Source organism: Xiphophorus hellerii, chromosome 12 (genome assembly GCF_003331165.1).
Source record: "Xiphophorus hellerii strain 12219 chromosome 12, Xiphophorus_hellerii-4.1, whole genome shotgun sequence".
In the NCBI taxonomy this organism is placed as follows: Eukaryota; Metazoa; Chordata; class Actinopteri; order Cyprinodontiformes; family Poeciliidae; genus Xiphophorus; species Xiphophorus hellerii.
The window spans coordinates 13107613-13132668 of NC_045683.1; the positions used below are offsets into that span (position 1 = coordinate 13107613).

Sequence of the window (25056 nt, forward strand, 5' to 3'; positions counted from 1 at the left end):
TTAATTGTTTGAACAGATGAACTTGGAAATTTCAGTTGTCTTGGAAATTTAACCCAAGGAGGAACCAGAATTGTGGAGGTCCACAATTCTCTTGCTTGATCTTTTTGCTGCATTTTTCAATAGTATCGCACAAGAAATCAATGGGAATGAACTGTTGCCTTAAAACACATGCTAAAACATGCCTCCAATTAACTCAAATTTGGTGAATCAGCCCATTGTCACCTGGGCTTAACTAAATTATCTTAAGCTATAGTAAATAACCAGTTTCCAGCTGCAGATATGCAAAGCGGCTTACTGCCGGTATTTTACCGTAAATTAGAGACATTTTTCTTTTAACAGTGTGTTGACAACATAAAATGCTTTAAAACAATTTACAGTTCAAAAAACTAACTTTTATTAAAACAAAAAACAAATCAATTATTGACTCATTAACAAGATTATAAAACAGTGATTTAGTTACATAAATAAATTGATATCGGTGTATCAAATCTTAATTTCATAAGCATGTATACATGGGTCATTGTAATAAATAAAATGAGAGCGCAGAAGATTCCTACACAAACCAAAAAAGTAGAAAATAAAAAATAAAATAAAAAACAGCTAGACGACTCAAGAGGAAACTGTTTCCAAAGAGAACAAGAGACACTGGACGACGTTTTTTTTTTTTTCCCATCAAACACGCGTGAGGAATTGCTTTGTTAAAGCATGGAGTTACACAGCCATTCACTTACTAATTAAGGACACTAAAGCTGGGACCAAAAAGTTGGTTGTCTCTCACCTCTTTCGAACGCGTTTGGTTGTTAGATAGATCTTCTGTTTGGTTACTTTAAAGCGTTAAGACAAGGCAAGAGAAAAGGCTGCTTTTTATCTTTAATCAACACAACACAGACAAGACAAAAATGGAAAAACAGAAAAATCAGAAGTACGGTTAAAAAGAAAAAAAAAGACTAGTTATGGGACAAGAGCGGCGAACTTTGCAGAGGAGACTGGAAATTCTGCTGCAACTGAAGGGAGAACGGAGGAGACTCCATTTTCTAAAAGCTAGATTTGTGATACTGAAGCTCTGAACCTGTGTACGATTACAGACAGAGATCCTAATACTTTTTCTTTTGACAAAACTGCTCTGGCAATTGTTAAATTTTTCCAAAATGAGATGGAGATGAGAAATATTCTGAAATGCATGGACAAAAACATTATGCCATTTTCGTTTTTCCAAAAGAATTTCATGGTACAACAGCAAAACTGCGTCAGTATCTTCACAACCTCTTGGTCGTGCCGACCAGTAACCTGAAGCAGTCTGCCTCCCTCCCCTTTCTACGCATCGATCAGCAGGAATGAAGTACAGTCATCCTCTCTGAGAGAAATCTTGCAGTTCTGATAAAAATCCAGGGTCTCAAACATGAACACTTGTGGCTTTGTAAGTCAAAAAAAATACCTTCAAGGAGGTCATGCTAGTCTTTCTGATATGTTAATTTGAACAAAAGAGGAACAAAACAGAAAAAAAGAAGACAAAAAAGAGAAAGCGATGGAGAGCCAGAGAGCGAGAGAGAAAGAGAGAGAGAGCAAACTACAGCGGCTTCAAGTATTTCACATTACATAGAATACTCTGTATAAATTAGTTAACATATACTTTCAGATCCTCCATATTCAGACATATACTATGGCATATATACAGAGTACAATAAATGCTTGCTCATGTCGTGTTTCTTTTTTTTTTTTTCTTTTTCATCCTCGAAGTTTGATTTGTTCCACCTTTTTTTTTTTTTTTTTTTTTTTCCTGCGTAGAGAAAATCCCTGAGAACGTTCCGGTTGCTGAATGTTCCACGTGACGAAATATAACAGTAGAAAGTCTAAATGTTTGTGATTCACATGCACAGAGCGGAGTGACACTGGCCTCGGCTGAAAACAACTTACAGTGAGGGCTGCGAGGAAGAGGAAGGGGCAGCAGAGCATTGAAGGGACTTCAGGAGGATTCTGACTCTTTGTTTCCGTTTAACGCTGGATTTCAACTTTTTTTTTATTAACACTGTCAGCTATCATAGTGAATAAATATTATGACAGCAAAAACTGGGAGCAGGTTTAATACCGCATCATGAGGTAGTCTTCTCCCCCCAGGAATTTCTTGCGCAAAATAACAGCAACTGCAGCTGCTTACAAAAGGATTCATACCCTTTGACTCTGAGTCTCAAAAGTGTGGCGTGCATATGTATTCAACCCCTCTTTACTCAGTGCCAGAGAACAGTGTTGAACAAAGAGTATAGTGAAGACCTAGGAACACACAAGACACGTCAGGGATAAAATTCTGGAAAGTCAAGATTCCAAGCTTCAAACACCTGAAAAGAGGGAGAAAAAAATGTGGTGCAGCTGCAGCCCTGCCAAGTTATCACCATCCACGTAAACGGACAGGCCAGATAAGGAGAGTGTTTACTCAGAGAATCACTCAAGAAGCCCATGGAAACTCTGGAGGAGATACAGAGATCCACAGCTCAGGTGGGAGACAAGACAACTACCATTCTTCCTTATATTTTTGTTCTAATTCAAGTCTCTGCTTTTAAACGTTTTTTACCATTTCCCTGATGTGTCCGGCATACAGTTTCAGTAGTTACATGTCTGACTTTTGAAAAACTTTGGTACAACATTCTTATTTAAATACTTTATGTAAAACTGACCTTGACCTAGTTGTGCACTCCAAAAGTAAGGCTTCTAAGGAAGAGTGCCAAGAAGGAAGCCAGTGTTGAAAGAAAGGCATAAAAACAAAATCCCAGCTGCAATCTGCCACAAACCATGGAGGAACACCCAAAACATGTGGTCAGATGAGGTCAAAATCAAACATTCAGCTTGCAATCTAAAACACTATCTCTGGCAGAAAACTAACAATGAACAATATCCTGGCAAGAACTCTGCTATAATGAAACAGTGTTTGCAGTGTCATGCTGTGGGGCTGCGCTTATTGAGCAGGGAAAGAAAACTGACAGAGTGGATAAGATTGACCAAGATTAATAGAGGACAATCCTGGAAGAAATAAAGGGTGGAGACTTGGGTTGAGGTTCACCCTCCAGCAGAAGAAAGATCTTAAGCATGCTGCTATAGCAACACCAATGGTTCAATTCAAATCCAAATTAAAATCCAGACATAAATCTAATTGATAATTTGTGGTGAAACTTTCAAATGGCTGTTCCGACATGCTTCCTTCAATCTGACGGAGTTTGAGATATTTTGCAAAGAAGAAACATCTCCAGATGCAGTAAATCTGGTAGAGCCACACCCCAAAACAACTCTGCAAAGTATTGACTCAGGGGGGCTGAATACATGCATATGACTGGCACACTTTTCAGATATTTGTTTCGGAAAAAATGTGAAAATCACGTATCATTTTCTTTTCACTTCACAAATATGCCCAACTTTGTGTTGGGCCAAAAACCATCAAATCACGCATTGATGTTTGTGTCTCTAACACTACCCAAATGTGAGAAAGCTCAGGGAGGCATAAATTCTTTTGAAAAGCGCCACAATTCAGTCCAGGTTTCAGCAATAAAGAACTCCGCCTGCACCGAGTTGCTTTAATGTAGATATAATACTTCACTTTTTGATGTGTCATCACTGGGCGCGTGGGTAAAATTGTACGACAACAATAATAACAATAATTATAAAGACAAGAGTTAGCTAAGAGCATTGTTGTGTGGAAGTGACCCAGAGAAAGCTAATTGGCTGCTCAAGTGCTGCTGCTGTGTGATAGGAAATGCTGATGGTGCCTTTTTTAAGTCAGTGCTAACCCAAGCTGTGCCGAGCTGAGCGAAGCTGTGCAATGCTGCCCAGTGCCCATCAGCAGGGGCCTAGACCAAGGGAGGTGCTCTGTGTCATTTTAAAGCCTTAGTTTCTCTTTGAGGATACCGAGACGTTGAAATCGGTCTGTTTTTGTTTTTTTTCTTGATTTTTTTTTTGTTTTTTTAAACATGAGCGCTATTGTACAAAGGCTTCAGCCACTCATTAACATAAAACTCAATATACACTGAGAATGGGGGCGGGGGAGCAAAAAGATGCTTGAAAATCATAAAAATATAGAAAACAAAAAGCCATTTCACGTTTCATTTTCATCTCGCACACATGTAGAGAAGTACACACAACATTCACAATGTGACAAATTTCCTCTCTCCTTAAAAATAAAAAAACGCTTCTGTACACATAGTAGTAATAATAATAATAATAATAATAATAATAATAATAATAATAATAGCAATAATGTTTATAACAATAACAACAGCAAGAACAATAATACCGCATGTGGCTCTTGATTTTTTTGTCATCTTTTCCGTTCTCTTTTTGCTTCATTCTACAAGTCACATCCCTCTTACCTGTCTATTAGTCCAAAAGAAGTTCAAAAGGCAGACTCAAGTTAATAGAAAAGTACTAGAGTGGAAGAGGAGCCGCACCCTCAGCCAAACCGCTCCCGAACTAGCATCATCAGTTTCTTTTTGCCCTTGTAAATCTGTTTCAGGTTGTCTATGAACTGGGTGAACTGGATGTGTCCGTCGTGAGCCATCATGAACGTCTCCCGGGCCTTCCCCAGGAACTCGATGAACTCGCTGTAGTGCCGAGGGCTGATGTGCGTGAGCCTCGAGTGCGTAGTGTTAATGTAGGCCCCAATGGTTGCGTCCAGCAGCTGCCTGAGCGGCGCCTTGTCCAGCGACATCAGCTTCCCAGAGTTCCTGCGGCTGTGCAGCGCCGACACCATGCCCGGGGTGGTCAGCGTGCACCGCCGCAAAATGTCAGACAAAACGGTGGCGCACTTCACACTTTTGACCACCAGGGGGATGACGGCGGCCAGCTCGTTCTTGCCCAGCGAGTGGCTGAGCGCGCAGGCCCACAGTACGTCGTTAATGGCCGGATGAGTGTCCTGGTTGTAGCTGAGGTTCAGGTGAGCCATGGCTAACGTCGCCAGCTTGTACGCTCGCATCGGATAGCCGCGGTGCTCCATGTAGCGCGCAATGGTGAACAGCTGCGTGTAGCTCATTCCCGTTGCTGCAGCGTCCAGTACAATCTGGTAGGCTGTCTCGAAGGCAATGTGGTCTTTTTCACAGAGTGTGAGAGCGGAGAGGGCGCAGTTCTGGGGGTCCTTCATGGCACACTGCAGGGCGAGCGTACGGGCGGACGAGGCCAGGTTCTCCTGCTGGTGGCAGTCCAGGTGCAGGCGAACTATGGTGCTGTTGGACATGACAGTGGTCGCCACAATACTGGTGGCTTCTGTGGGAGTGAAGAGTGTGAACCAGGTCTGCATGATACTGTCCAGTGCATAGACACCTGGAGGACACATTTTGAGGGAAAAATAAAAATGATAGATGAGGTTAAATTTGGAGAACAATGGCAGATCTAGCTCGTGACGGATTAAGACTCACCAACTTCAGTGGCGCACGTGACCAACCAGCGAACCATCTCTCTCCTCCTCCAGTTCAACGTGGACAGAGTTATTCTCATGACCTAAAGAAGGCAAGAAGTGATGAGAGGGGAGTGACAGGTGAGTTAATTCATTATCTGAAGGGCTGAACTTTTTTCTTTCCAGTTCATATTAATTCTGCAGCAGACTGTCGAGCAGACACAGATGGATTTATAAAATGCCAAAACACATAAGAACATTGCAAGCAGAAAAACATTTCTGCTTGCAATGTTACCGTTTGGACTTTGCAAATTTGCGCAAATTTGGGCTTTGCAGAATATCTAACAACCTTGATTAAGTTCATAGAGGTTAATGTCAGCGATACTGACGTCTGGACTTTGATTTAGATATTGCAACATTTGTTGCTATGATCTTTGCTTAATTTTTCAGGCATTATTTCGTAGATTTTCTTTCAGCAAAATACATAAACACATTTAAAACAGAACAGGCACATAAAATAAATATTTGTAGAAATTATAAAAATTAATTCATGGTGCAAGAATGCTATTGTCCATTTGAGGCAGGAATTAAATCATTTAAATGAAACATATTGAGGGTAAAATTAAATAAAATATAAAAGTATTTGCTTAGTTATGATTAGAAGCTTATGGTCCAGGAAGACTGTGTTGGTAGAATTTCTAGAACAAATGTTGTTCCTAAGAGCAAAACAAATCAGTGCAGAATTTGCATGATTACATCATTCACAGCAACTGGTGAATTTAAGACACAGCAATGCAACAAATTAGTACTACAAGAAAGAACAGTGATTAAATAACTGAATCAACACACGGAATTTTAAAAACTTGCAAGAACATGTCCAGACATTGAAAAAAATAACCTTTCATAATGTGTGTGTACAAATGAATTTTAGCTTACAGGAGATGGATTTTTTTTTTTTTTTTAAAGAGAGAGAGAACTACGGGAACTACAGGAAACTGGAACTTTTAGGAAGATAAAACCCCTTTCACCTGCTTATCAGTCACTAGCCTCAGGTGCCAAACACAAGTGAGCCACCAAACGTCTGATTTGTGATTACTGCTAGGAGCGGGTGGCCATTTCTACCACCAGTGACGATGTGTTTGCACACCTGCAGTCCGAGCTCCAGAGAAACCTTAAGAAGAGTGATGTCCGGCAGGCTGTCCATGAGAGTGGCGATCTTGAAAGCATCCTGTGCCAGTTTGAAGATGTGAGACGAGGAGTGGATGTTTTTCTGGATGGACTCCAGGACCGTCTCCAACCTGCGACTGTCACCTATGAGGATACAAGCAGAGAAATAAGTTAGAGTAAGGTCATCACTTAATCAACTTAAATCTAAACTTTAAACGGACTGTTATTTAACTTTCATTTGGTAGGGGACAAAAGATTGAGAAGTAATTGTCAACACAATTAGCTGTGCCACAATTATTGGTACCGCTGATCTAATTCAGGCATTTTTGCAATTTGTGTCTAAATTTTATTGGTTCCAAAGGTGTAGAAGCTTTTAATTAGCAATGCTTTACTTTCTCTTTTCCTGGGGTATAGTTTTGATGTAACACAGAAGTTCCATATTTCTTAAAATGGGAAAGGCAAGAGAAGTTGGCCTTCAAGTAAGCTAGGTGTGTCTTTATCTTAGTAAATAAAGAAATGCCTACAAGAAAGTAAGCCTGTTTTTTTTAAGCAAGTGAATTTGCACCTTTAGCTGCAGTGAGCATGGTGGAGGCCAGCTCACACTGCTGAGACTCTATATGGCTCAGGGTGAACCAGCGCGGGTAGCGGTTGGGAACTACAGACACAATGTGGTGAGGTCGCGAGAGGTCACCGGACGATGCCGTGGACTCCAACACCGGCAACCTGAGGGAGAGACGCATTTAAAAAAAAAGAAAAGGGTGTTCTTTGTGAGATACTTTTTCCATTTTAAAAATATGACATTACTTTTAAAGTTTTCCTGCTACTTTAATAATTAGAAACTTTCACAAAATGATGGGGACAAAAAAAAATACTTTGGATATGAAAATGCAGAAGAAGGATAAATGAGGGTTGGTGATCAGAGAGAACCACATTAAAGTTGCCCAAATGATCAACATCATAATGAAATCACCTCTTTCTTCCTAGTGTAACAAGCAGTCAGCCAGGAATACTGCATAGACAGAAAAAGTCTTCATTATGGCGCTCTGAGTGTGACTTCAAAATGAAAATGACTCAAGTCGCCACCGGGGGGATTTCAGTTACCCTATCCCTGCAATTTACTTTCAACCTACCATTTAATCACCTAGAAACTAAAGTATAATTAGTATTTTCTTCACTCTAATTGGTCATAATGAAGTCAGAGTTGTGCAACACCTGCTGGAGGATGGAAGAGCTTCTCAGGTTTCTGTCTCTTATTATAATAATCCAGACGGGGCCGAGGCTTCTGGAGCATCAGGAGCCCCATACGATTACCACTGTGGCCTGCTCATCTCCTATTCTACTTCACTTTTTTTTTCTTTCCTGTCTCCGCTCCCACCTCAGTTTCAAAGGTCTTCTTTCCTTCAGAAGACGGCACAACCTGGCCTTCTCTCAGCCAATCACAAAGCTAATTGAGTCCGTGGGGAAATTAAGGAATTCACCTTCCAGCCCTGTAAGGCTGGACACACATCAAACAAATACCAACACACATGAGTGAAAAGAGACCCACATCGCACACGCACACACACACACACACACACCTGCCCTTTTGAAAACACATCAAAGCTGCCTGGTAAAAGCAACGTGATGCTAAATGCCAGTTTCAATTTCAGAGCAAAGTGCATGTGATCTTGCTGCCACGTGAATGAAGGCATGTACAAGAACAAAAACACAACAAAACAGTCTTGTCTTTTGCTCACTTTTGCCCACAAGAGCACAAGGGGAGGGTTGAGCTCTCAGACAGCAAAAGTGCTAAAAAGAAACAAAAAACAAAAGTGTGAACACCAGCACTTGCTGCAAAATGGAGATGCTTGCGAGCTCCAGCATCGGCAGAGTTCACGCCACATACAACTGAGGAGCTGCTAAAAGCTTCTACCACACTGGGGCCTTCAGAAAGATTCCTGGGGTGCAGAACTGCAAAGCAAAGCAGAGTTTAAAAAAAAAAGAGCCTTGAGTAAAGATGGAGGCCTCATCAACATTCCTGTCTTTGTTTGGTTTTCACCAGAGAGCCAGAGGCCTCCATTGGATAAGAACTTGAGAGGACTGAAAAATAGTTTCCTCAAAAGGTTTGGGAGGAAAAAGCTGTACCAGGTTATTGTTCAGGAGAAAACAAAAGAAAAAAATGATTACAAAAAGGACTTAAACAGTCTTTGTGGGCTGCTTGATAAAATAGCACAAGGACAGTTTATTCAGTGATGCATTCTCACTGAGCATGTTGCACCCCTGCCAGACAGTGCGCACACGTTTTAAATGCTGGGACATTGCCAAACAAACTCTCAAGTCATTGACAAGTGTGATAAAAACAAATTAAATCCGCTTTTCTTTACAACCATGCTGAAATAGAAATGTGTCATCAATAACTATAAAGACTATGGAAGCAATATTAAAGTGCTACGCTATTTTGTCAAAGTGACGTTTGCTAGCACATAACATCATCTGCTGAATTAAGTCCAAGTAAATGGAAATGTGCTTTAATCCTAAAACTCTGTATTGTGACTGACTAATATTTTAGCAGCTAACAATGCTAACGTTATCATCTGTCAGAGGACTTTTTAAAAGGCTGAACAAACACCAAGAACAGATTATCTAAAACCGCCTGTGTCTATGTTTTATACACATGTTGAATTGTTGCCCTGTTGTGTTGATGAAGTCAGCAAATAATATCTTTGGTTTGGTCAACAATACTAAGTTACTGTATTGTTCAATCTGTAAGTAAAAAGAAATGATAGAGTGACATACAAGCTAAAAAATGTTTTGGCATCAGAGTTGCCATCGTTACTAAACTAAAGGGCTGATTTAACAGCAAACAGATTCTTTAAAAACTTGATACATTGCATCTATGAGACACTTATTTTGAAGTACAAAAAGTAGCATTTTTTGAAATATATCCCTGTTGCGTTGACAAAGTTGTCTAATAAACATGCTGACGATGCTTGTTAATATCTTTATCTGGCAGCATTTGGGTCCTCAGTGAAAGAAATTAAAAAGCAACAGAATGAGAAGCAAACTACGAATGATTTGTAGAGCACTAAAAATATGGCGAGTAGATAACTGTTAGGTGCTAACAATGTTAACGTGAGAATCTGCTTCTTAGCTCCTATAAGCAATGATGTGAACTTGACAATATTTTTGAAATATCTTAGTTGAGATGAATCAGATCAGTTCAATTCAAAAATACTTTATTGATCCCAGGGGGAATATACATACTACACAATTACCTTCAAAGAGCGGTCAGTATTACAGTGGTTCTGAAGAAGCCTCCGACTGAAGACAATGTTGTTGTGTAGCAGTCTCATGAAGAGAATGCCCAGTACTGCCTTGACTAATTTTCTTGATTTTATGTAAAATCCTTCTTTGCACCATCATCTCCAAAGCTTCCACAGTCGTCCCGAGAACAGAACCAGCCTTCTTTATCAGGTTGTTGAGCCTTTTTAAGTCCCTGACTCTGATGCAGCTGCCCCAACAGATAATGACAGAAGAGATTACACTCTCCACAAGAGACATGTAGAGTATTTCATAGCAACTTACTACAAATCTTGAAGCACATATGCTGTCTCAAGAAGTAAACTGTGCTCAGTCACTTCATGCAGATCCAGCTTGTTGTTCAAGTGAAAACCGAGGCATTTATGCTCCACCACCTCAACTTCTTCTCTCATCATAGAAACAAAGTTTGACCCTGGTGTCTGCTAACAATGCTAAAAGTTAGCATCTGCTTCAGAGGCTCCTATTGGTGCTAAGCTGAAGGACTAACCTGACACCATGGTTTTAAATTAACGAAGAATGTGAAATTCAACATTTTATTCACAAGGACCACTTCAGAATTGGAAACAAAACATAGAATAGCCAAATCTGCACAAGAATATCAAACAGCCATTGTAGATTTCTTAAAACAAAGTGGAATATTTTCTCTGTCTGTGAGACAAACAGAAATGTTCAACCTCTGGTATTTGTGAGCTGGATGTATGATTAGACCCCTAGTAAAGACATAAGCAGTCCCTGGACAAGGATACACACGTTAATTAAACATTTCATAAACAGTTCTGTAGGAGAATAGCAGGCGAAATAGTAAACCTGCTGATGGCCAAAGTTTATTTATGGACACAAACAGGAATGAACTATAAAGAAAATCGGTTAGCAAAGAGGCTCAACTGAGATGATGAGAAAAAGCAGTCCTGATAGGTTTTACCTAAATCCTGAGGCCCTTTGGGTTTCTGCTCTGCATCACCATGACGACTGACCTCTTTACCTCATGCTGCGTTTCCCCCTCCGACTGTAAACAGCCTTCACTTTCACCATTCATCAAACGCACATCTATCAGCTACCTGCGACACATCCGGTGGAAGGACCTCGACTGTATACACAAACTCTTTCAAGGGGAGAATTTCAAGAAGGACCAAGTCGTACATGACCAAACACGGAATATCTTTCTTTTGTTTTTTCAAAGTGTACGTGATGATTAAAACAGCCAATTTGCCATCAGCGTTTCATTCAAGGACTAAAAAGCCTTTTCAAAGTTTCTGTAAAAGTAGAAGGACAACACATACAGCATAAGTGGTTATTTCAGCAAGAATGTGCAGAAACTGCTGGCTCCTTCAAATCAGGACTGAAAACCGTTTACCACAACTTTCCCAAAAGAATCAGATGATATTTCATCAGATATATAAATTAGCTATACCCTTTTTGTCCCAAAGTGGGAAAATATCAGTGCAACAGCAGCAAATTGACAGGCAATTAAAGCATGTAGAAAAAAATGAAATCAGCATTAAGAATAACATGCTGTATAGGAAGTGAAAAATTACAACATAAAATACTGTAGTCATTAAAAATAGTACTTCAATTCAAAGAAATGAGCAACCGAGTAGGGTAATTGAAAAAAAAAGTACAAAATGTGTATGTGTAATTGCACATTTAAAACAACAAACTATTTACCACAAGGGACAAAAAACTCTGCAAATGAAATAACAGCAGAAATGTTATTTGAAATGACAAAAACTGTGCAAATTTCAGAATTAAACATCTATTGAGTTCGTTGGAAGCAGTGATAGTTATAGAGCCCAACAGCTGCTGGGAGGAAGGATCTATGCTAACGCTTCTTTACGCAATGAGGATGCTACAGTCTGTCACTGGAGGAGCTTTCCAGTTCAACAACAGCTTTATGCATGGAAGCATGGGTGGTGGGAGACTGTTGGTGAATTTGACAGACTGCTTCATGAGAGCTGCTGTAACAGGCTGCTATGCTCGCATGGCACTGGACTGCAGTTTTCTTTAACTTTGCTTATTTATTTTTCTGCAAAGCACTTTTAAAGAACCTTGTTTATGGATGGTGCAAAGCAAATAGACATATCACACATGTAGAAGAGTAAAGATGGATGAATACAAATGCATGGAATTAAATGCATGCATATTTTTTTTTTATTAAATATATTAATATTTGCGGTTGTAAAGGAAGAAAGTGCAGGATGAAATCACGTGACTGCATGCTCATGTAAGCCATAGTTCAGTGGCTATGCTTCTATGCAAGGCAGTGTATGTATTTAGGATGAACTACAAATCTTGGCAAAGTGTTGATACATTCCTGGCAAACATGCAAAAGCACTCTGATTGTTCCATTTAATATAGCAAATATTTGGCCAAAACTGGAACAAGATCAAATTATTTAAAATTAGTAAACATTTAAGTAGGCCTAAGATATCTGGCTTTAGAATTCTGGCAATTTGTAGTAAATATTCCCCCTGCTTAAAGACCATGTATTATGCAGTAAAAATCTAGCACTATTAAATCTGGAAAACTTGCATCTCATTTGGACTTCTCCCACGATAACAGCAGGTCTCTTCTCTTTGGCTCACAAACAGTTAAGATGAGCACAGTCTGAAGAGGCAGTGACTTTTTTCTTCTGTTTCTCTGGCGGAAATCAAATTGTGGGCAGCCTGTGAACCAGCAGGCAGATCCTCTTTTCATTTATTTATTTATTTATTTTAATGCTGGTCACCCGCACCAAGCCATCGGCCGGCATATGCTGGTGTCACACCGACTAATTAACCTTCATCCAAGACGCAGCAACACACACACAGCGCTTTGAATAATCCGCATACTTTGCCAGTCCGACTTCTCATTTAAAAAGACAGTTACTTGTGGAGCAAGTGCGACAGAGAAGACAAATTTTAAAAAGCGAGGAGAGCGGGGGGGGGGAGAAAAAACAATGTGAGGGAGGAAAGAGCCCGACTCTTTTGTCTCCTCTTTTATCAATGATAGTATTATAATAGGTCCATTAAAAGAGACCTGGTTACTTTACCTCCTCCTCTATATTTAACTGTCCGCTGTCCCGTGGGAGCGAGGAGGTATATGCTATCACATTACACTACGCTACATTACACACATTCATTATGTGCTGAGTAGACACCTCTGGTTCCCAGGAGCGCCCGTAAGTGGCTGTATTATTCTAAATCGCCGGTTTCACACCGGAGGAGTGAGGATGGAGGAGCCAAGGGGACAAAAAGGAAAAGGTGAGGGGAAGTGGTGAGGATGGAAAGAGAGCGACAGACTCACTAAAAACAGGTTGGGAACTCTGGTTTGGAGGCAAGCAGCTGGATAAAACACAGAGCCTGTCAGCCTGCTATAAGGAGGATGCTATTTTTCTACATACTAACATGTTTAGAAGTGTCTGTCATCCTTCTGCTACATTTCAAGACACTCACCTCCTGATCCAGAGTTGATAATTCCTCAGCTGCACAAAAGTCGCTAAATGACATCATCACGTAATTTGCATAATGTTCCAATTTCATATAACTTCAATGGTAACACTTTATTTGACGGGTTGTGAATAAGACTGTCATGACGCCGTCATAAACATGACATAACACCTGTCATGAACATGAGTAAGTCTTCATGAATATTTATGACTGTTGTCATAAACTTTAAACTTTTAAAATGATGTAGCTTTATGTTATTAAAGCTAAAGTTTAATCAGTAATACTTTTATAACAAATTTATGTCAGATCATGATTTCTTGGTTAATGTCAACTTGTCATAACGAAGACATTTTGAATAATGTCAACTTTGTATTAAAAGTGTCATGATTTACCGAATGACACTTTATGACAACAGTCATAAATATTCATGAAGACTTTACTCATGTTCATGACAGGTGTTATGTCATGTTTATGACGGTGTCATGACAGTCTTATTCACAACTCGTCAAATAAAGTGTTACCACTGCAATGATCTTTGCCAAGAGGTGGAGAATGGGGGGTTAATGTTCTTAAGAGTTTTAAACCCTTTTAAAACTACAAAGTAAAAATTCCCCAAGAGAAAAAGGTTAGCACTTTTTGAACACATTCATTTTGTGTCCTTTTTAGCTTTTTGTTATATTTTTCTCTCTATAGTGGCTTTGTTTTTAACATGTTGCAGTAAAACGTCAATGTTTATTGCTCTATATATTTCACAAAAATAGAAAATAACTGTCAATAGCAGTGTGGGGAAAGTGACGCAACTGCCTTGAAGGGATGAGCCAGCAGTGATTCAAGCGCTCATTACGTGTGGAGAGGTGAACACCACCTGTCCGCTGGGATGGACACGATTTGGCCGGCTGTGAGTCCCCGCTCATTGGGAGGAGCGAGAAGAACAACAAATGAATTTGCACTAACGTTAGAATCTCCAATCACACCAGAAAAGACCATTAAAATGATCGCTTTTTTTTTTTCCATTATCCTGATCAGCTTAGCTTCACAGAAAGACAAACATTCCCCCTCCACACCCCACTTCCTCTCCCCCGTCGCCTCGACGTGTGTACTCGAGTACATGTGTGTGTGATTCCTCCTCATTACAGCTGCGCTAATTACACTCTCATTAATGTAATTAATATTCACGGATCCAGCTCCCACAAGTCACAACATCAAAACAGAGCGGCGCAGGGCGATTAGCGCGCGCGCGCATGCTCCGCACGCCGTCCACAGCTGAGAGCGCGAGCTAAAAACATGGAGACATCAGACGGACATCGTGCGGGCACGTTAGGCAAGAGGGGCGTTCCTGGCTGAACGTAGAACAGACATGGAACCGGAGGAAAGGCTGCTCTGATGTGAGGAGCTCAACTTCAACATGGGGAGAGAGGTTGCGCTTATCTTGGTCGTAGCAAGGGTATTAGCACTGTACCAAGCAACTTTTCTCTTCCTACTTGATCAAACCTATTTGAGCAAACAATGGACTTCAAAAAATGAAATACGTTTTTATACTATTTACACAAAAACTAAATATATGTGTTGTTTAATTTAGGTTTTAGTACGTTTTGTTTTGATTGTATTTTCATTATTTTTCACATTAGGTTTTAAAAACCCCAGCAGGACCCTGTTTAAGGAGTTCACTCCAACTTTGAAGTCTTAATGAACCTTCACAGGGATTAACGTCATTTACAAGGAGACCTACCGCATGGCTCTCAGTGCAATTTTGTACGCCAGTTCAGCGTCATGAGGTAGCAGAGAGGTGAAGAGATAGCGAGCGAAGGTGTGCATGGGGACGCTCTCTCGATGGACGATCTCTCCGAGGCCAGAGTACGGACCAGCTGTGAAGAAGAACCGACATAACGCAACACGCTGATGAACAAATGTGTTTGCGGTAAACCAAGACTAAAGGAATTTAAACTTTTCATGCTGATAAAAAGACTGAGTCATGATTTCCTGTGGCATGCTGCGGAGTGACGCTCCCTTCCAGACAGGAAGCAGGGCAGCCACGCGGCATTTAAACAAAACTGTGACGTCAAAACACATATGGTCGTGTGTGCGGATTTGGCCTCGTGCCCTCCTCCTTCCCTCTGCATCTTCCTACGCGCCCCCTCATCTCTGGTGGGTTATTTTAAACCCCCACGGGCCTCTAAGCTGCAGACCACATCACAGAGCGGCGCGGCTGCAGGCCTCCTGGGGCCCCCGCAGCGGCCTCAGACCCGAGCTGCTCTATTAGCGAAGGAGCCAGAGGTGGGTGGTCGCGCCGCGCCGGGGACGAGGCAGGGCTGGGATTTGGGTGGGGACTGCAGCCGAGTCTGACTCGGTCGGTTCCACCACCACCACCACCACCTCTGTCCCTCCTTCCTCTTCCCCACAACCCACTCGCTCTCTTCCAGCTCCTGTAAACGCACACACACTTTTGTGTGTACCGGCATATGTGTGCTGACACAATACCCCTGGCGTTGCTGTGTAAAGAGCTCATTTTGGTCTGGCCCAGGACGGCTCAGCCTCTATTTGCGCCACAAAATGAAAGGATAATAAATAGTGAGACAGAAGTCAAATGTGTTTTTCCTGTTTTAGCAGGAATGCCTTGGCTCTCCGTGTGTGGGTAGGTTATGAAATGACAGGGAGGAGGCGTTGCTGTGTATATATTTGTGTGCATTTGTACCAGAGCGGACTGCAGGGAAATTTAGGGAAATAAAAGTCAACAGACGGTAAAAGCTGAAAGAATCAGTCTGTGGGTCTCCTTACCCTCGAGCAGAAACACAGCCTGTTTACGGAAGATTTTGACCAGGGAGTCATCCAGTTCCACTTCCTGCAGCTTGGCCAACAGCTGCTCCTCGTTGCGACACACCTTTTCCTGAGCGTACAGCCCGTCGGGCATCACCCGCTGCTGGCCCAGGCCGATCAGAGCCGTCTCCACCGCCAGCGCCATGTACGACTCGCCGTCTCCCAGCAGCCGCTGCACGGGCATCCGCTGAAGATCGGCTCGGCTCACGACGCTGGAGCAATCTGTGAACACAACGCCGTGATGTCTGTGTCACTCCCTGGGGTTTTGGATGCTAGATGACTCTAGTCTACATGAACGTTCCCTGCAGATCCTACGAAAGCAGCTCTAAGTGGGCATCTAAAATGCATATGAACACATTAGGAGGGATTCTGTGCTAACTGCTCCTCTTTAGTGTAGAGGGCTATTTCTGTTAGCAGAGGAGGCAACGAGGGACTGAACAACCACACGCGTAGGAAAGGAGAGTTTTAGTACCCAGAACAGACATAAAGATGAAACAACACAGAAACTATTACTACTGTATCGCTTTTCATTTCTGTGATACATTTCTTATCATGATAAGGATCTAAATTTATTGTTGCCAAGTTAAATTCCAATTAATGCTTTATTACCTACCGACTGTCTATATTGTTTGTACAATGAGAGTATCAATACATTTGAAAATATGGTTAAATGCAGTTAGTGTGAGCAGTTTAGTGATAAAGCTCACATCAATTTATGTGACTGGAGTCCTAAAGAACCATATTACAAATGGATATGTTTTTCGAGAGCAGTATTTGTGTTTGTGGAACTAAAATAGAAAACCTCAATAGAAATCATACATTTTTCGTAATGCACATGGTCTTATAGCAGCCGCTGCACGGGCTGTAGATGTATTATGGATCCATTATGGAAACTAGTGTTTAATTCTGTTCATGTGACTCATCAGTACCTGAGAGGTCTAAGCAGGTGTTGGAGCCTTCCTCACCCGCTCGTCCCGACTCCGTCAGGGTGCTGAACAGGGTGCCGATGGGATCCAGAGGGTGTCCCACCCAGCCCTCCATGTTCGTTATGGAAGTGTGGCCTTTATGGAGCAACTCTGTGAACAGATATTCAAGCAATTGTTGAATGACTGGGATTTATTTTATAAAGTGATACAAGATCTACTTGGAAATCCATCCATCCACTCCAAATTGACACCATCCAGATCATTCCATTGTCCAAGCCCAGAAGGGATATATAGTCTATCCAGAGAGGTTGAGGCCTACTATACCGGGTCTCTTTTTTTATTATTATTTTTACAGTTGGAAAATCCCCTAACATCCTGATCAGATGCCTGAATCACCTCAGATGACTCATGTTGATGCCTAGGAGCTTTGCTCTGATGTCCTCACCTTATCTCAAAGGGTAAGTCCAACCAGCCCAGAGTGAAAGCTAATTTCAGCTGCTCTTATCAGGTATCTCGTTCTTTTGGGCATCCAAAGATTGCAGATGAACTGAGAAAACGAGAGCTTAGCTCTTTTTTTTCAGGTCTTTTTTTATACCACCAAAGAGCGGAGGAGCAACAGAAGAGGGAATTGCGATCCGCGTATGCATCTTTTTCTCTGTCCTAATACAAATCATCAGTTTCGATTCTACTCATCACTTGGTGTTTTAGCATGAAACCACACACAAATCAAAAACAATCCTTTCAGCAGGTTTCTTCAGAAGAGAAGCTTTACATTTCTGCTTAGCTAATTTAGAGACGGGTATAAATGTGAATTTTTAGAGAAGCTTTGACGTTTTCAACCTATAAACAAAGTGCCACAGCTAACCTTTTTTGTGTCGTCGAAAGTGCTCCAGCTGCCTCTGCTGCTGCCTCCGTAACGTGTTCACCACGGCGATGGCCAGACGGAGGGCTTCTCTGGGGTAACCGTGTGAGCGCAGGGCGTCCACCCGAGCGCAGGCCGTAGGGACGTGTTCTGAGGAAAAGACAAGTCCCACCTTAATAATCCGGCTCCTGCCGTTTGATGGTCAGAGCCCAATTTCAGTGTTTAAATAAGTCATTTGAAACCTACATATGTATGCAGACTCACCATGCCACAGAGGCCAGCCGCGTGAGTCGAAGAGGGAGCCCTCCTGGTTGTCATGGTAACAGTAGTTGGCATAGAGGTCACTGGCGATGATGTGTTGGAGGTGTCGGTCCTGCCAGTGCAGGTCGCAGGCCTCGATGGCTCGCGTGAACACAGTCCGGTGGGGACGCATCTCTGCAGAGGAAGGAGACAGTTTGAGCTCAAACATCTTCAAAACTATTTTAAAATCTGCTTATTTATGCCGTTATGCATTTATCAATTTCTAGGGAGAATGGGTAAATTTGTATGAGCATAAAATAAAATACGATGTTAACGGACTAGTTTTTCAGCATCACTCCTGGACAGGATATTTGTGATTTTGGTCATATTTTGAGGGTGAAAGAAGAAAATCTCAGAGACCCGTTTAATATGAGATTTAAATGAGTTGGAGTTGTATGTGTGGTTGAACTGAATTGACGCTTCATAAATAAACTGAATTAAATTTAATAACCTGGTTGATTAACTTGGTGGTTAAACTAAAGCTGAACAATAACTCCTTTAATTTCAATGGAAAGTATTTCTTTCCATTGAACAAAAAGTGATCATTTTTAAAAAAAAATATCCAAATAAAAGGGCAAAAGCATGCCACACGTTTTAAGATTTTGGAAGTAATTTGTCGCTTTTTTTTTGTTTTTTTCTTATTTCACAATAAGATGCCACTCTCTGTTGGTATATAACACAAAATCCCAAGGTAATATTTTGAAGTTTGTGATCAAATGTTTACCAATCTTGTGACAATGTGACACATGATATTTCTAACCTTGGTTACCGTGAGCGCCTTGGGGCAGTGAGTGGGTGAGGTTGGGCAGCTCATTGACGTGGTTGCCGTCCTCCCAGGGGCAGACGTCCACGCTGTTCCACCGGCGCAGCTGCCGCAACCACGACGACTTCTGCTCAGGCTTGCAGTGGGGGTTCAGCACGATGCACATCCACAGGGCGCCTGTACATGCAGCGAACGCGCAGACTTAATCTAATGTATATGAGGATGATGTCGGCATCAGTGGAAAAGTGTGCCTTTTGAGCTTTAAAACGCAGCTATCGTGTAAGGTCAAAGCAGTATTTAAAAAAAAATTTTTTTTTGCTTTTCAGGAAAAAAACTGTGGATCTGATCCTTTAGAACTCTTTCTCTTTGCTGCCGCCATTTTCTGCTCAGATAGAACGAGACTTGGCTATCCAGAGGCAACGCTGCTTGCACACACATCATTTTGGAGTAAATTGGAACAAACAGAATGTGAAAAACGGCAGTCTCAGGGGAAGCAAGAACATTCAGGGATTTTACTCTCAAGAGTGCTACAGATGCGTACGCTCTACGGTGAGTGTGTGATTGTGATACAGATGCGCGGATGAACAGACAGAAACATTTTGGGGAGAAAAATCCAAAACAAGGGCAAGAGAAGGGATGTGAAGACTGAAACCGACGGAACGGAATGTGCAGACTATGGCGACAGAAGAGCACAAGAAACAAGAGTGGAAGTGATTTGCAGCACAAAAAAGCAAAATAAATAAATATCATGGAGACATGGGCAAGGACAAGTGGTTGTGGCTCAGCTGAGACTCAAAAGAAGAGAAAGACAAAAGCGGGGATAGCAGTGCCGAGAGGCAGTATTCACACATCAGGTGGAGTGATAAGGACTCTGGAAGAAAGGTTTGAAGTGCGGACTTCAAAGAGTCCAAAAATACGTGGGACTGAAACAGACGAGATCACTGCGCTGTCTTCACAGAGTGTAGAGGACAAACACCATCTTCATCATCGACGGCGATAACAGGAGCGCTAGGGGAGAGCAGCAATGATGGGAGACGCTGCGGCTGCCGTCCCGCTGACGGGCTTGTAGGGTTCAAACCGTGTCGGTTTGTGCCAAGCGGCTCTCTGTCACATCTACCACAAATATAATGAGAGATGTTTGAAAACACTGCAGAGGTGAGGCTCTGTGTGCTGCATTAAACGGCTTTTAATTCAAGAAGATCTCATCTAGAGCTGCCAGAGCTACAGCCACAGCGAGGGAGGGAGAGGAACAGGGCTGTCAGCGACGAGTCAGCGCATCGGAGACTGTGGGCTTTCTTGGACATAAAAGCACAAGAAAACAAACAGAAATAAAAACATGCCTGTGTGCCTTTGTGTCAACGTCTGGGTTCGATCACCCATCTTGCTATATCTGTCAGTTCCTGTGTATACAGGGGGAAAGGTGTGTGTGTGTGTGTGTGTGTGTGTGTGTATGTTGTTGTCGTCTCCCCCCGGCCCTCCTCACCGAGCTCGTCCCAGAGCTGTCTGTACTTGTCGGTCATGGTGGTGCCCTGCTGTCTCCATAGCGCCAGCCGAGGGTCGGCCATGAACTGCTCTGTGATCAGTGTTAACATCCTCGCTCCGTTGGAGTCACGCATCTTCAGCATCTCCCTCACCTACACAGGGAGGGATGGGACAGAAACACACACACACACACACACACAGACACGCACAGTTTATACCAGGACATGCACAACAAGCAGCGGACATGATAGCTGAACATAGTCATGCTTCAGCTACAATGACTAAATTTAGAATATGAAAACAATGTTGCAACATTTACTTCATTTATTGTCTTTGTAAAGGTTTGCAGCCATTTATAAGCTCCCTCTTCCTCTGAGGTTTCTCTTCTATGGTGGGTTCATGGTACGTTGCTGCGTATAATATTTGAAATATTCCAATGAATAGCAACAACAATACAGACTTTATCCAAAGGTTCAACTAATCCTAATTTACTTTGAATCTAGAGGGGCTGGTATGAGATCATCATGGTGTGATGACATGAAAAAATAGGTTATTATTGTATTTCAGCTTAAGGGTAGAAATACCTTTGGAGGCCTGTTAGTTGCGACAAGAAGCATTTGACTGTTTTAATGCCAACAAACAGCTATCCCACTAGAACACTTGACAATTTTTTTATTTTATTTTTTTATGTTCTTGTTAGACAGAATATTTGAAATTTTGAGTGTCACTGGCAATATTTCCAAAAGGCCTATTTCAGTCTTTTTTGAAAGCAAAAAAATCGTAGCAGGTCTCGTTCAACCAGCTGACCGGCAGTGCTCAACAAGGAGGGGCTGTGTTGCTTCAGATAGCTGGAGAAATCTCCACATCAGACACTTTCTCTGTTCTCTGACTACTGGGGCATAAATCTACCAGAATGCAGTTTTAAAACTTTTTAAAATCCTGAAAACACTGTATGCCTAATCCACACATGATACATGAATGTAAGAAGCTTTATGTGTTAAAAAGTGGTACTTTTGTTTGCTGTTGCTCAGTAGTAGAAAATGGGTGTTATTTTTTTGTGTGTTTTTTCAAGGCCCACTTGTGAGGGAATTTATTAAATAACCTCACAGAGTGAGAAAAACTTTGACTTAATTTTGGTTTTAATAGAAAATGTTGAAGCTGTTGAGGACTGCAAACAAACCAATAAAAATGAAGTTTGCCAGTCTTGAACAAAATCGGTGCGAAATTTGCATCAAATACATGCCAGCTTTCATGACCACCACCTTTCATGGTCAACTCAATAAATGATTCCACAAAATAAAAAACTGTTCAACGAATCTCGTGACGAAATTCTTCTCATTTTGTGTAACTTGGGTTTGCTCTGAAGTATTCATAAGAGCTCTCTAACCTTGTCCTTGCCTTTTCCTTTCTGCTTTACTTGAAATAAGCCTCAAACACCTTTTCAAATTTACCTGAATAGTTGTTTTTTTGTTGTTGTTGTTTTTGTTTGTTTGTTTGTTTTTTGCAATTTCTCAAAGAGTTTGTATATTCTTTAAAACAAAAGATCACAGAAAAAAGGTGTGGGATAAAAAAAAAAAAAAGAGAACAGATTCCTAACTTTTGCTACTCACTTATTTGTTTGGGGAGGATGCTGTTGAATTACAAGTGTGCAGACGCAGCTCTGTGTGGGCGCTTAAGGATCTGTGCAAGGTGGCTGAGAAAACGTGCCTGTCATTGTGTGTGCAGGCGTGTGGGTGTGTGTGTGTGTGTGTGTTATATTAAAGAAGATAACTGGCTTCAAAGTGCATGAAGCTGAGAGACATTCTAAAAGCCAGGCGAGCTGGATGATAATGGCCTTGGCTTGCGGTCTTTACATAGCACACAATGCATTAATGCTGGCCTTGCTCAGCCACTGTAATAGCAGGCAACTGAGTGAGGCAAACATCTCTCATGTAAGCGTTTAATATACAGTGTGTAGTGCAAGGCTTCCCACTTTCTATACCTTGTTTTTTTCTCCCTTTATCTTCTGTTCCCTCACTCCTACAATTAGCCTGAGCTAAGACACGGCCTGCCCTTTAATGAATGTACATTATGTGCTCTCTTTTATTCCCATTTCTTGAGGGAGTAAAGGATGATGCAAATGCACAAGAGAGTGGGAGAAAATATCTGTTGAAAGGACCCAAGAAAGCTCAAAAGGAGGGACGTAAACCTACGCAGGCTGTGTGTGAGTGTGTTTTCTGTTCTGATTCTGCTTGAATCAATGTGAACGCGCTTCCAACCTTGCTAAAGAGCAGGTTGAGCTGCTTTCCTGAGCCGTGGTAGCCTCCCTGGGACAGGAAGAGCTTGACTTGTTCCTGAACCTGCTCCTCGTCCAGGTGCCAGCAGTTCTCGTCATCCACGCTGGCTCCAGCTGTAGGGTCCGGGGCCCCTATACGAGCAAAAAAACACACACACTTAAAGCACATAGGACTTGGATTTCCCTGATATCCTTTTGTTTTGATGACAAATATAGCTTCAGAGGTGGAGAGTAAGTTATTTCACCCCATGGCAGGATATGTGTTGCATATTTTTTGTTTGATCTTAAAGACAACCCCCCGCCCCCATCAACCTAGAAACAAAATGTTTTCCTGAATGGACTTTACTTCACCAGCATTGATCTCTATGATCTCTATGATCATGCCATCCCTGGTGAAGATGTGTAAAACTTGCAAAATATAATTTTGTTACGGAGACTTGGTGATGTCAAGCTTATTCATTTCTTTAGACTTTATTTGATCAATTTATAAAACAATGCAACATTCATGAAAAAAAACATTATCCTCTGTCTGAAGTCTAGTTCACGTCCTTGGCGAGTTTTGAAACTACAAATAAAAAGAAACATCTTTAAAACTAGAAGTACAATACAACTTAAGAATAATACAAACATGTATTCATCTGATTTAAAATTACAGCAGCATAAAATAATTCACAAAACTGTTAACTGTTGCTTCAGTGTCTCTGTTTAAGCCATTTTGTTCACCTGGGATCCTCCTATCTGCTGCACCTCTCCAACAGTGACCTGAATGTTTTTGCCTCCATTAGCATTTTGTCCAGGTTATCAATGATGAGAATGGTTCATCTATATTTATTTAATAGGAATGTTTAGGGGCACCAATAAATATGGTGCTCGCATTCTTGTAAAAAAAAACGACAAAAACAAAACAAAAAGACAAACTAATGTGGGACTTTTTTTTAACAATGTACTCATTTTAAGAGTTTGATTTTTCTAATTTTATTGAAAATATGTTTAATCCACTGACTGGACTTTACTCTGGCAGCTTCCAAGTACAAAATGTTGGTAGTTTCCTCTATGTGAATTTGTAGAATGCTAATAAAGTGTATATTAGCATTTAAGAAGTTAATATGTACAGTGCTAGATTGCAGATATTGAAGCAATTAAAAGTACGTACTGCAGAGCATCATGTGGGATCCTGGATTTTCTTCTGACGAGAAGACAGATTGTTTCTAGCTTGCAGAATGCATTTGAACTAAACAATCTCCTAATCCCTTGCACATGTGTGACAGGGCAGCTCTGGGCCCTGACAGAAACTGATTCTCCAGACTGTGAAAATGCCTTTGGTTTGCATTTGCAGAGATTTTCTCAGAAGGTTAAAAGGTTTCTTTGGTCTTGCTGATCTCTTTGCTCATGTTGTTTCTTCCTCTCACAACTCTTTTCTTCATGGCCCCTCCCTCGGTTTCCTCATATTTCCTTCCTCCAAGTCAGTTTCCTGTGTCTTTATTTCTGATGTCTCTTTTTTTCTCGTCAGAGCTACTCAGCAGTAGCTCATCTTCTTTCTTAGTAGTCTTATGTTTCCTGCCCCTGTGGGTTTCTCTTTCTATCTTTTGCTTTGCTTTTTATTTTCCTCATCTTCCTCTCAGACCTAAATTGGTCTACAGTGTTGATTACAGTCTCTGCTCTGCTACATGGATCTCATTAATAAGTAACATTGATCCTGACACACTTTACCTTCATCAGACAATCAATATCTATGACTGTAGGGGCAGGAAGGTACACGTCAACTGCAGATGGGCATGTTATCCTAACCATCCTCCAACACACACTGGTTTCCTCACCATGAACCTGGTTGATCTCAGAGTTCTGCGACAGGATCTCGTCGGCCAGTTTCTGCGCCGTGGGCAACACCTCGGTGTGGTGGACCGATATCAGGTACTGGACGAACTTTTGCAGCTGGTCTCTGCTCATCTGGAACAGCGTTTCCGAGATGGGCAGGTGCAGCTTGACCTGCTCAGGCTTGCGCACCCTGTAAAGTGACAGCGCCACGACGTGGGCGCAGTAGAAGATGTCCTTGTTGCCACAGGTGCACGTCACGGCGGTGATCTTGCAGCGGTCGAAGCTGACGCTGACGCTGCAGACGAGCTCCGGGGACGAGGGCGTGGCGGGATCTGTCACCGTGCCGCTCAGGTGGAAACCTGGAGAAGAATCGGAAAAGGGAGAAGAATTTTTATAGAAATTATTTTTTTTCAATAGATGGGGGGGTTGTTGTTATTATTATTATTATTATTATTATAAGTGATTTTCAAGACTAGTTTCTACTCCTACTGCTGCCTTTGCTGCTTCAACCAATCATTTCCAGGCAGAAGCTCGATAATGTCAGGAGCTCTGTGTC

General features: G+C 41.6%; 1 protein-coding gene across 3 annotated transcripts in view; it reads right to left on the bottom strand.

Moving 5' to 3' along the window:
* Positions 1–594: 594 nt before the first annotated feature.
* LOC116729637 (zinc finger SWIM domain-containing protein 6) overlaps positions 595–25056 on the bottom strand; it is a 64963-nt gene continuing 40501 nt past the window's right edge. Inside the window, exons 2-14 of one of the 3 annotated variants that reach the window (XM_032578308.1) lie at positions 24503–24859; positions 22669–22817; positions 20412–20562; positions 18935–19105; positions 18130–18300; positions 17869–18015; positions 17007–17153; positions 16039–16299; positions 14993–15128; positions 7104–7261; positions 6519–6682; positions 5394–5475; positions 595–5298 (exon numbers count right to left, since the gene is read on the bottom strand). In XM_032578308.1, coding sequence (XP_032434199.1) covers positions 4433–5298; positions 5394–5475; positions 6519–6682; positions 7104–7261; positions 14993–15128; positions 16039–16299; positions 17007–17153; positions 17869–18015; positions 18130–18300; positions 18935–19105; positions 20412–20562; positions 22669–22817; positions 24503–24859 — 2960 coding nt within the window. In that variant the 3' untranslated portion in view covers positions 595–4432. Of the gene's footprint in view, positions 5299–5393; positions 5476–6518; positions 6683–7103; positions 7262–14992; positions 15129–16038; positions 16300–17006; positions 17154–17868; positions 18016–18129; positions 18301–18925; positions 19106–20411; positions 20563–22668; positions 22818–24502; positions 24860–25056 lie in introns of all 3 variants that reach the window. The other 2 variants (XM_032578309.1, XM_032578307.1) reach the window with 2 other exon arrangements.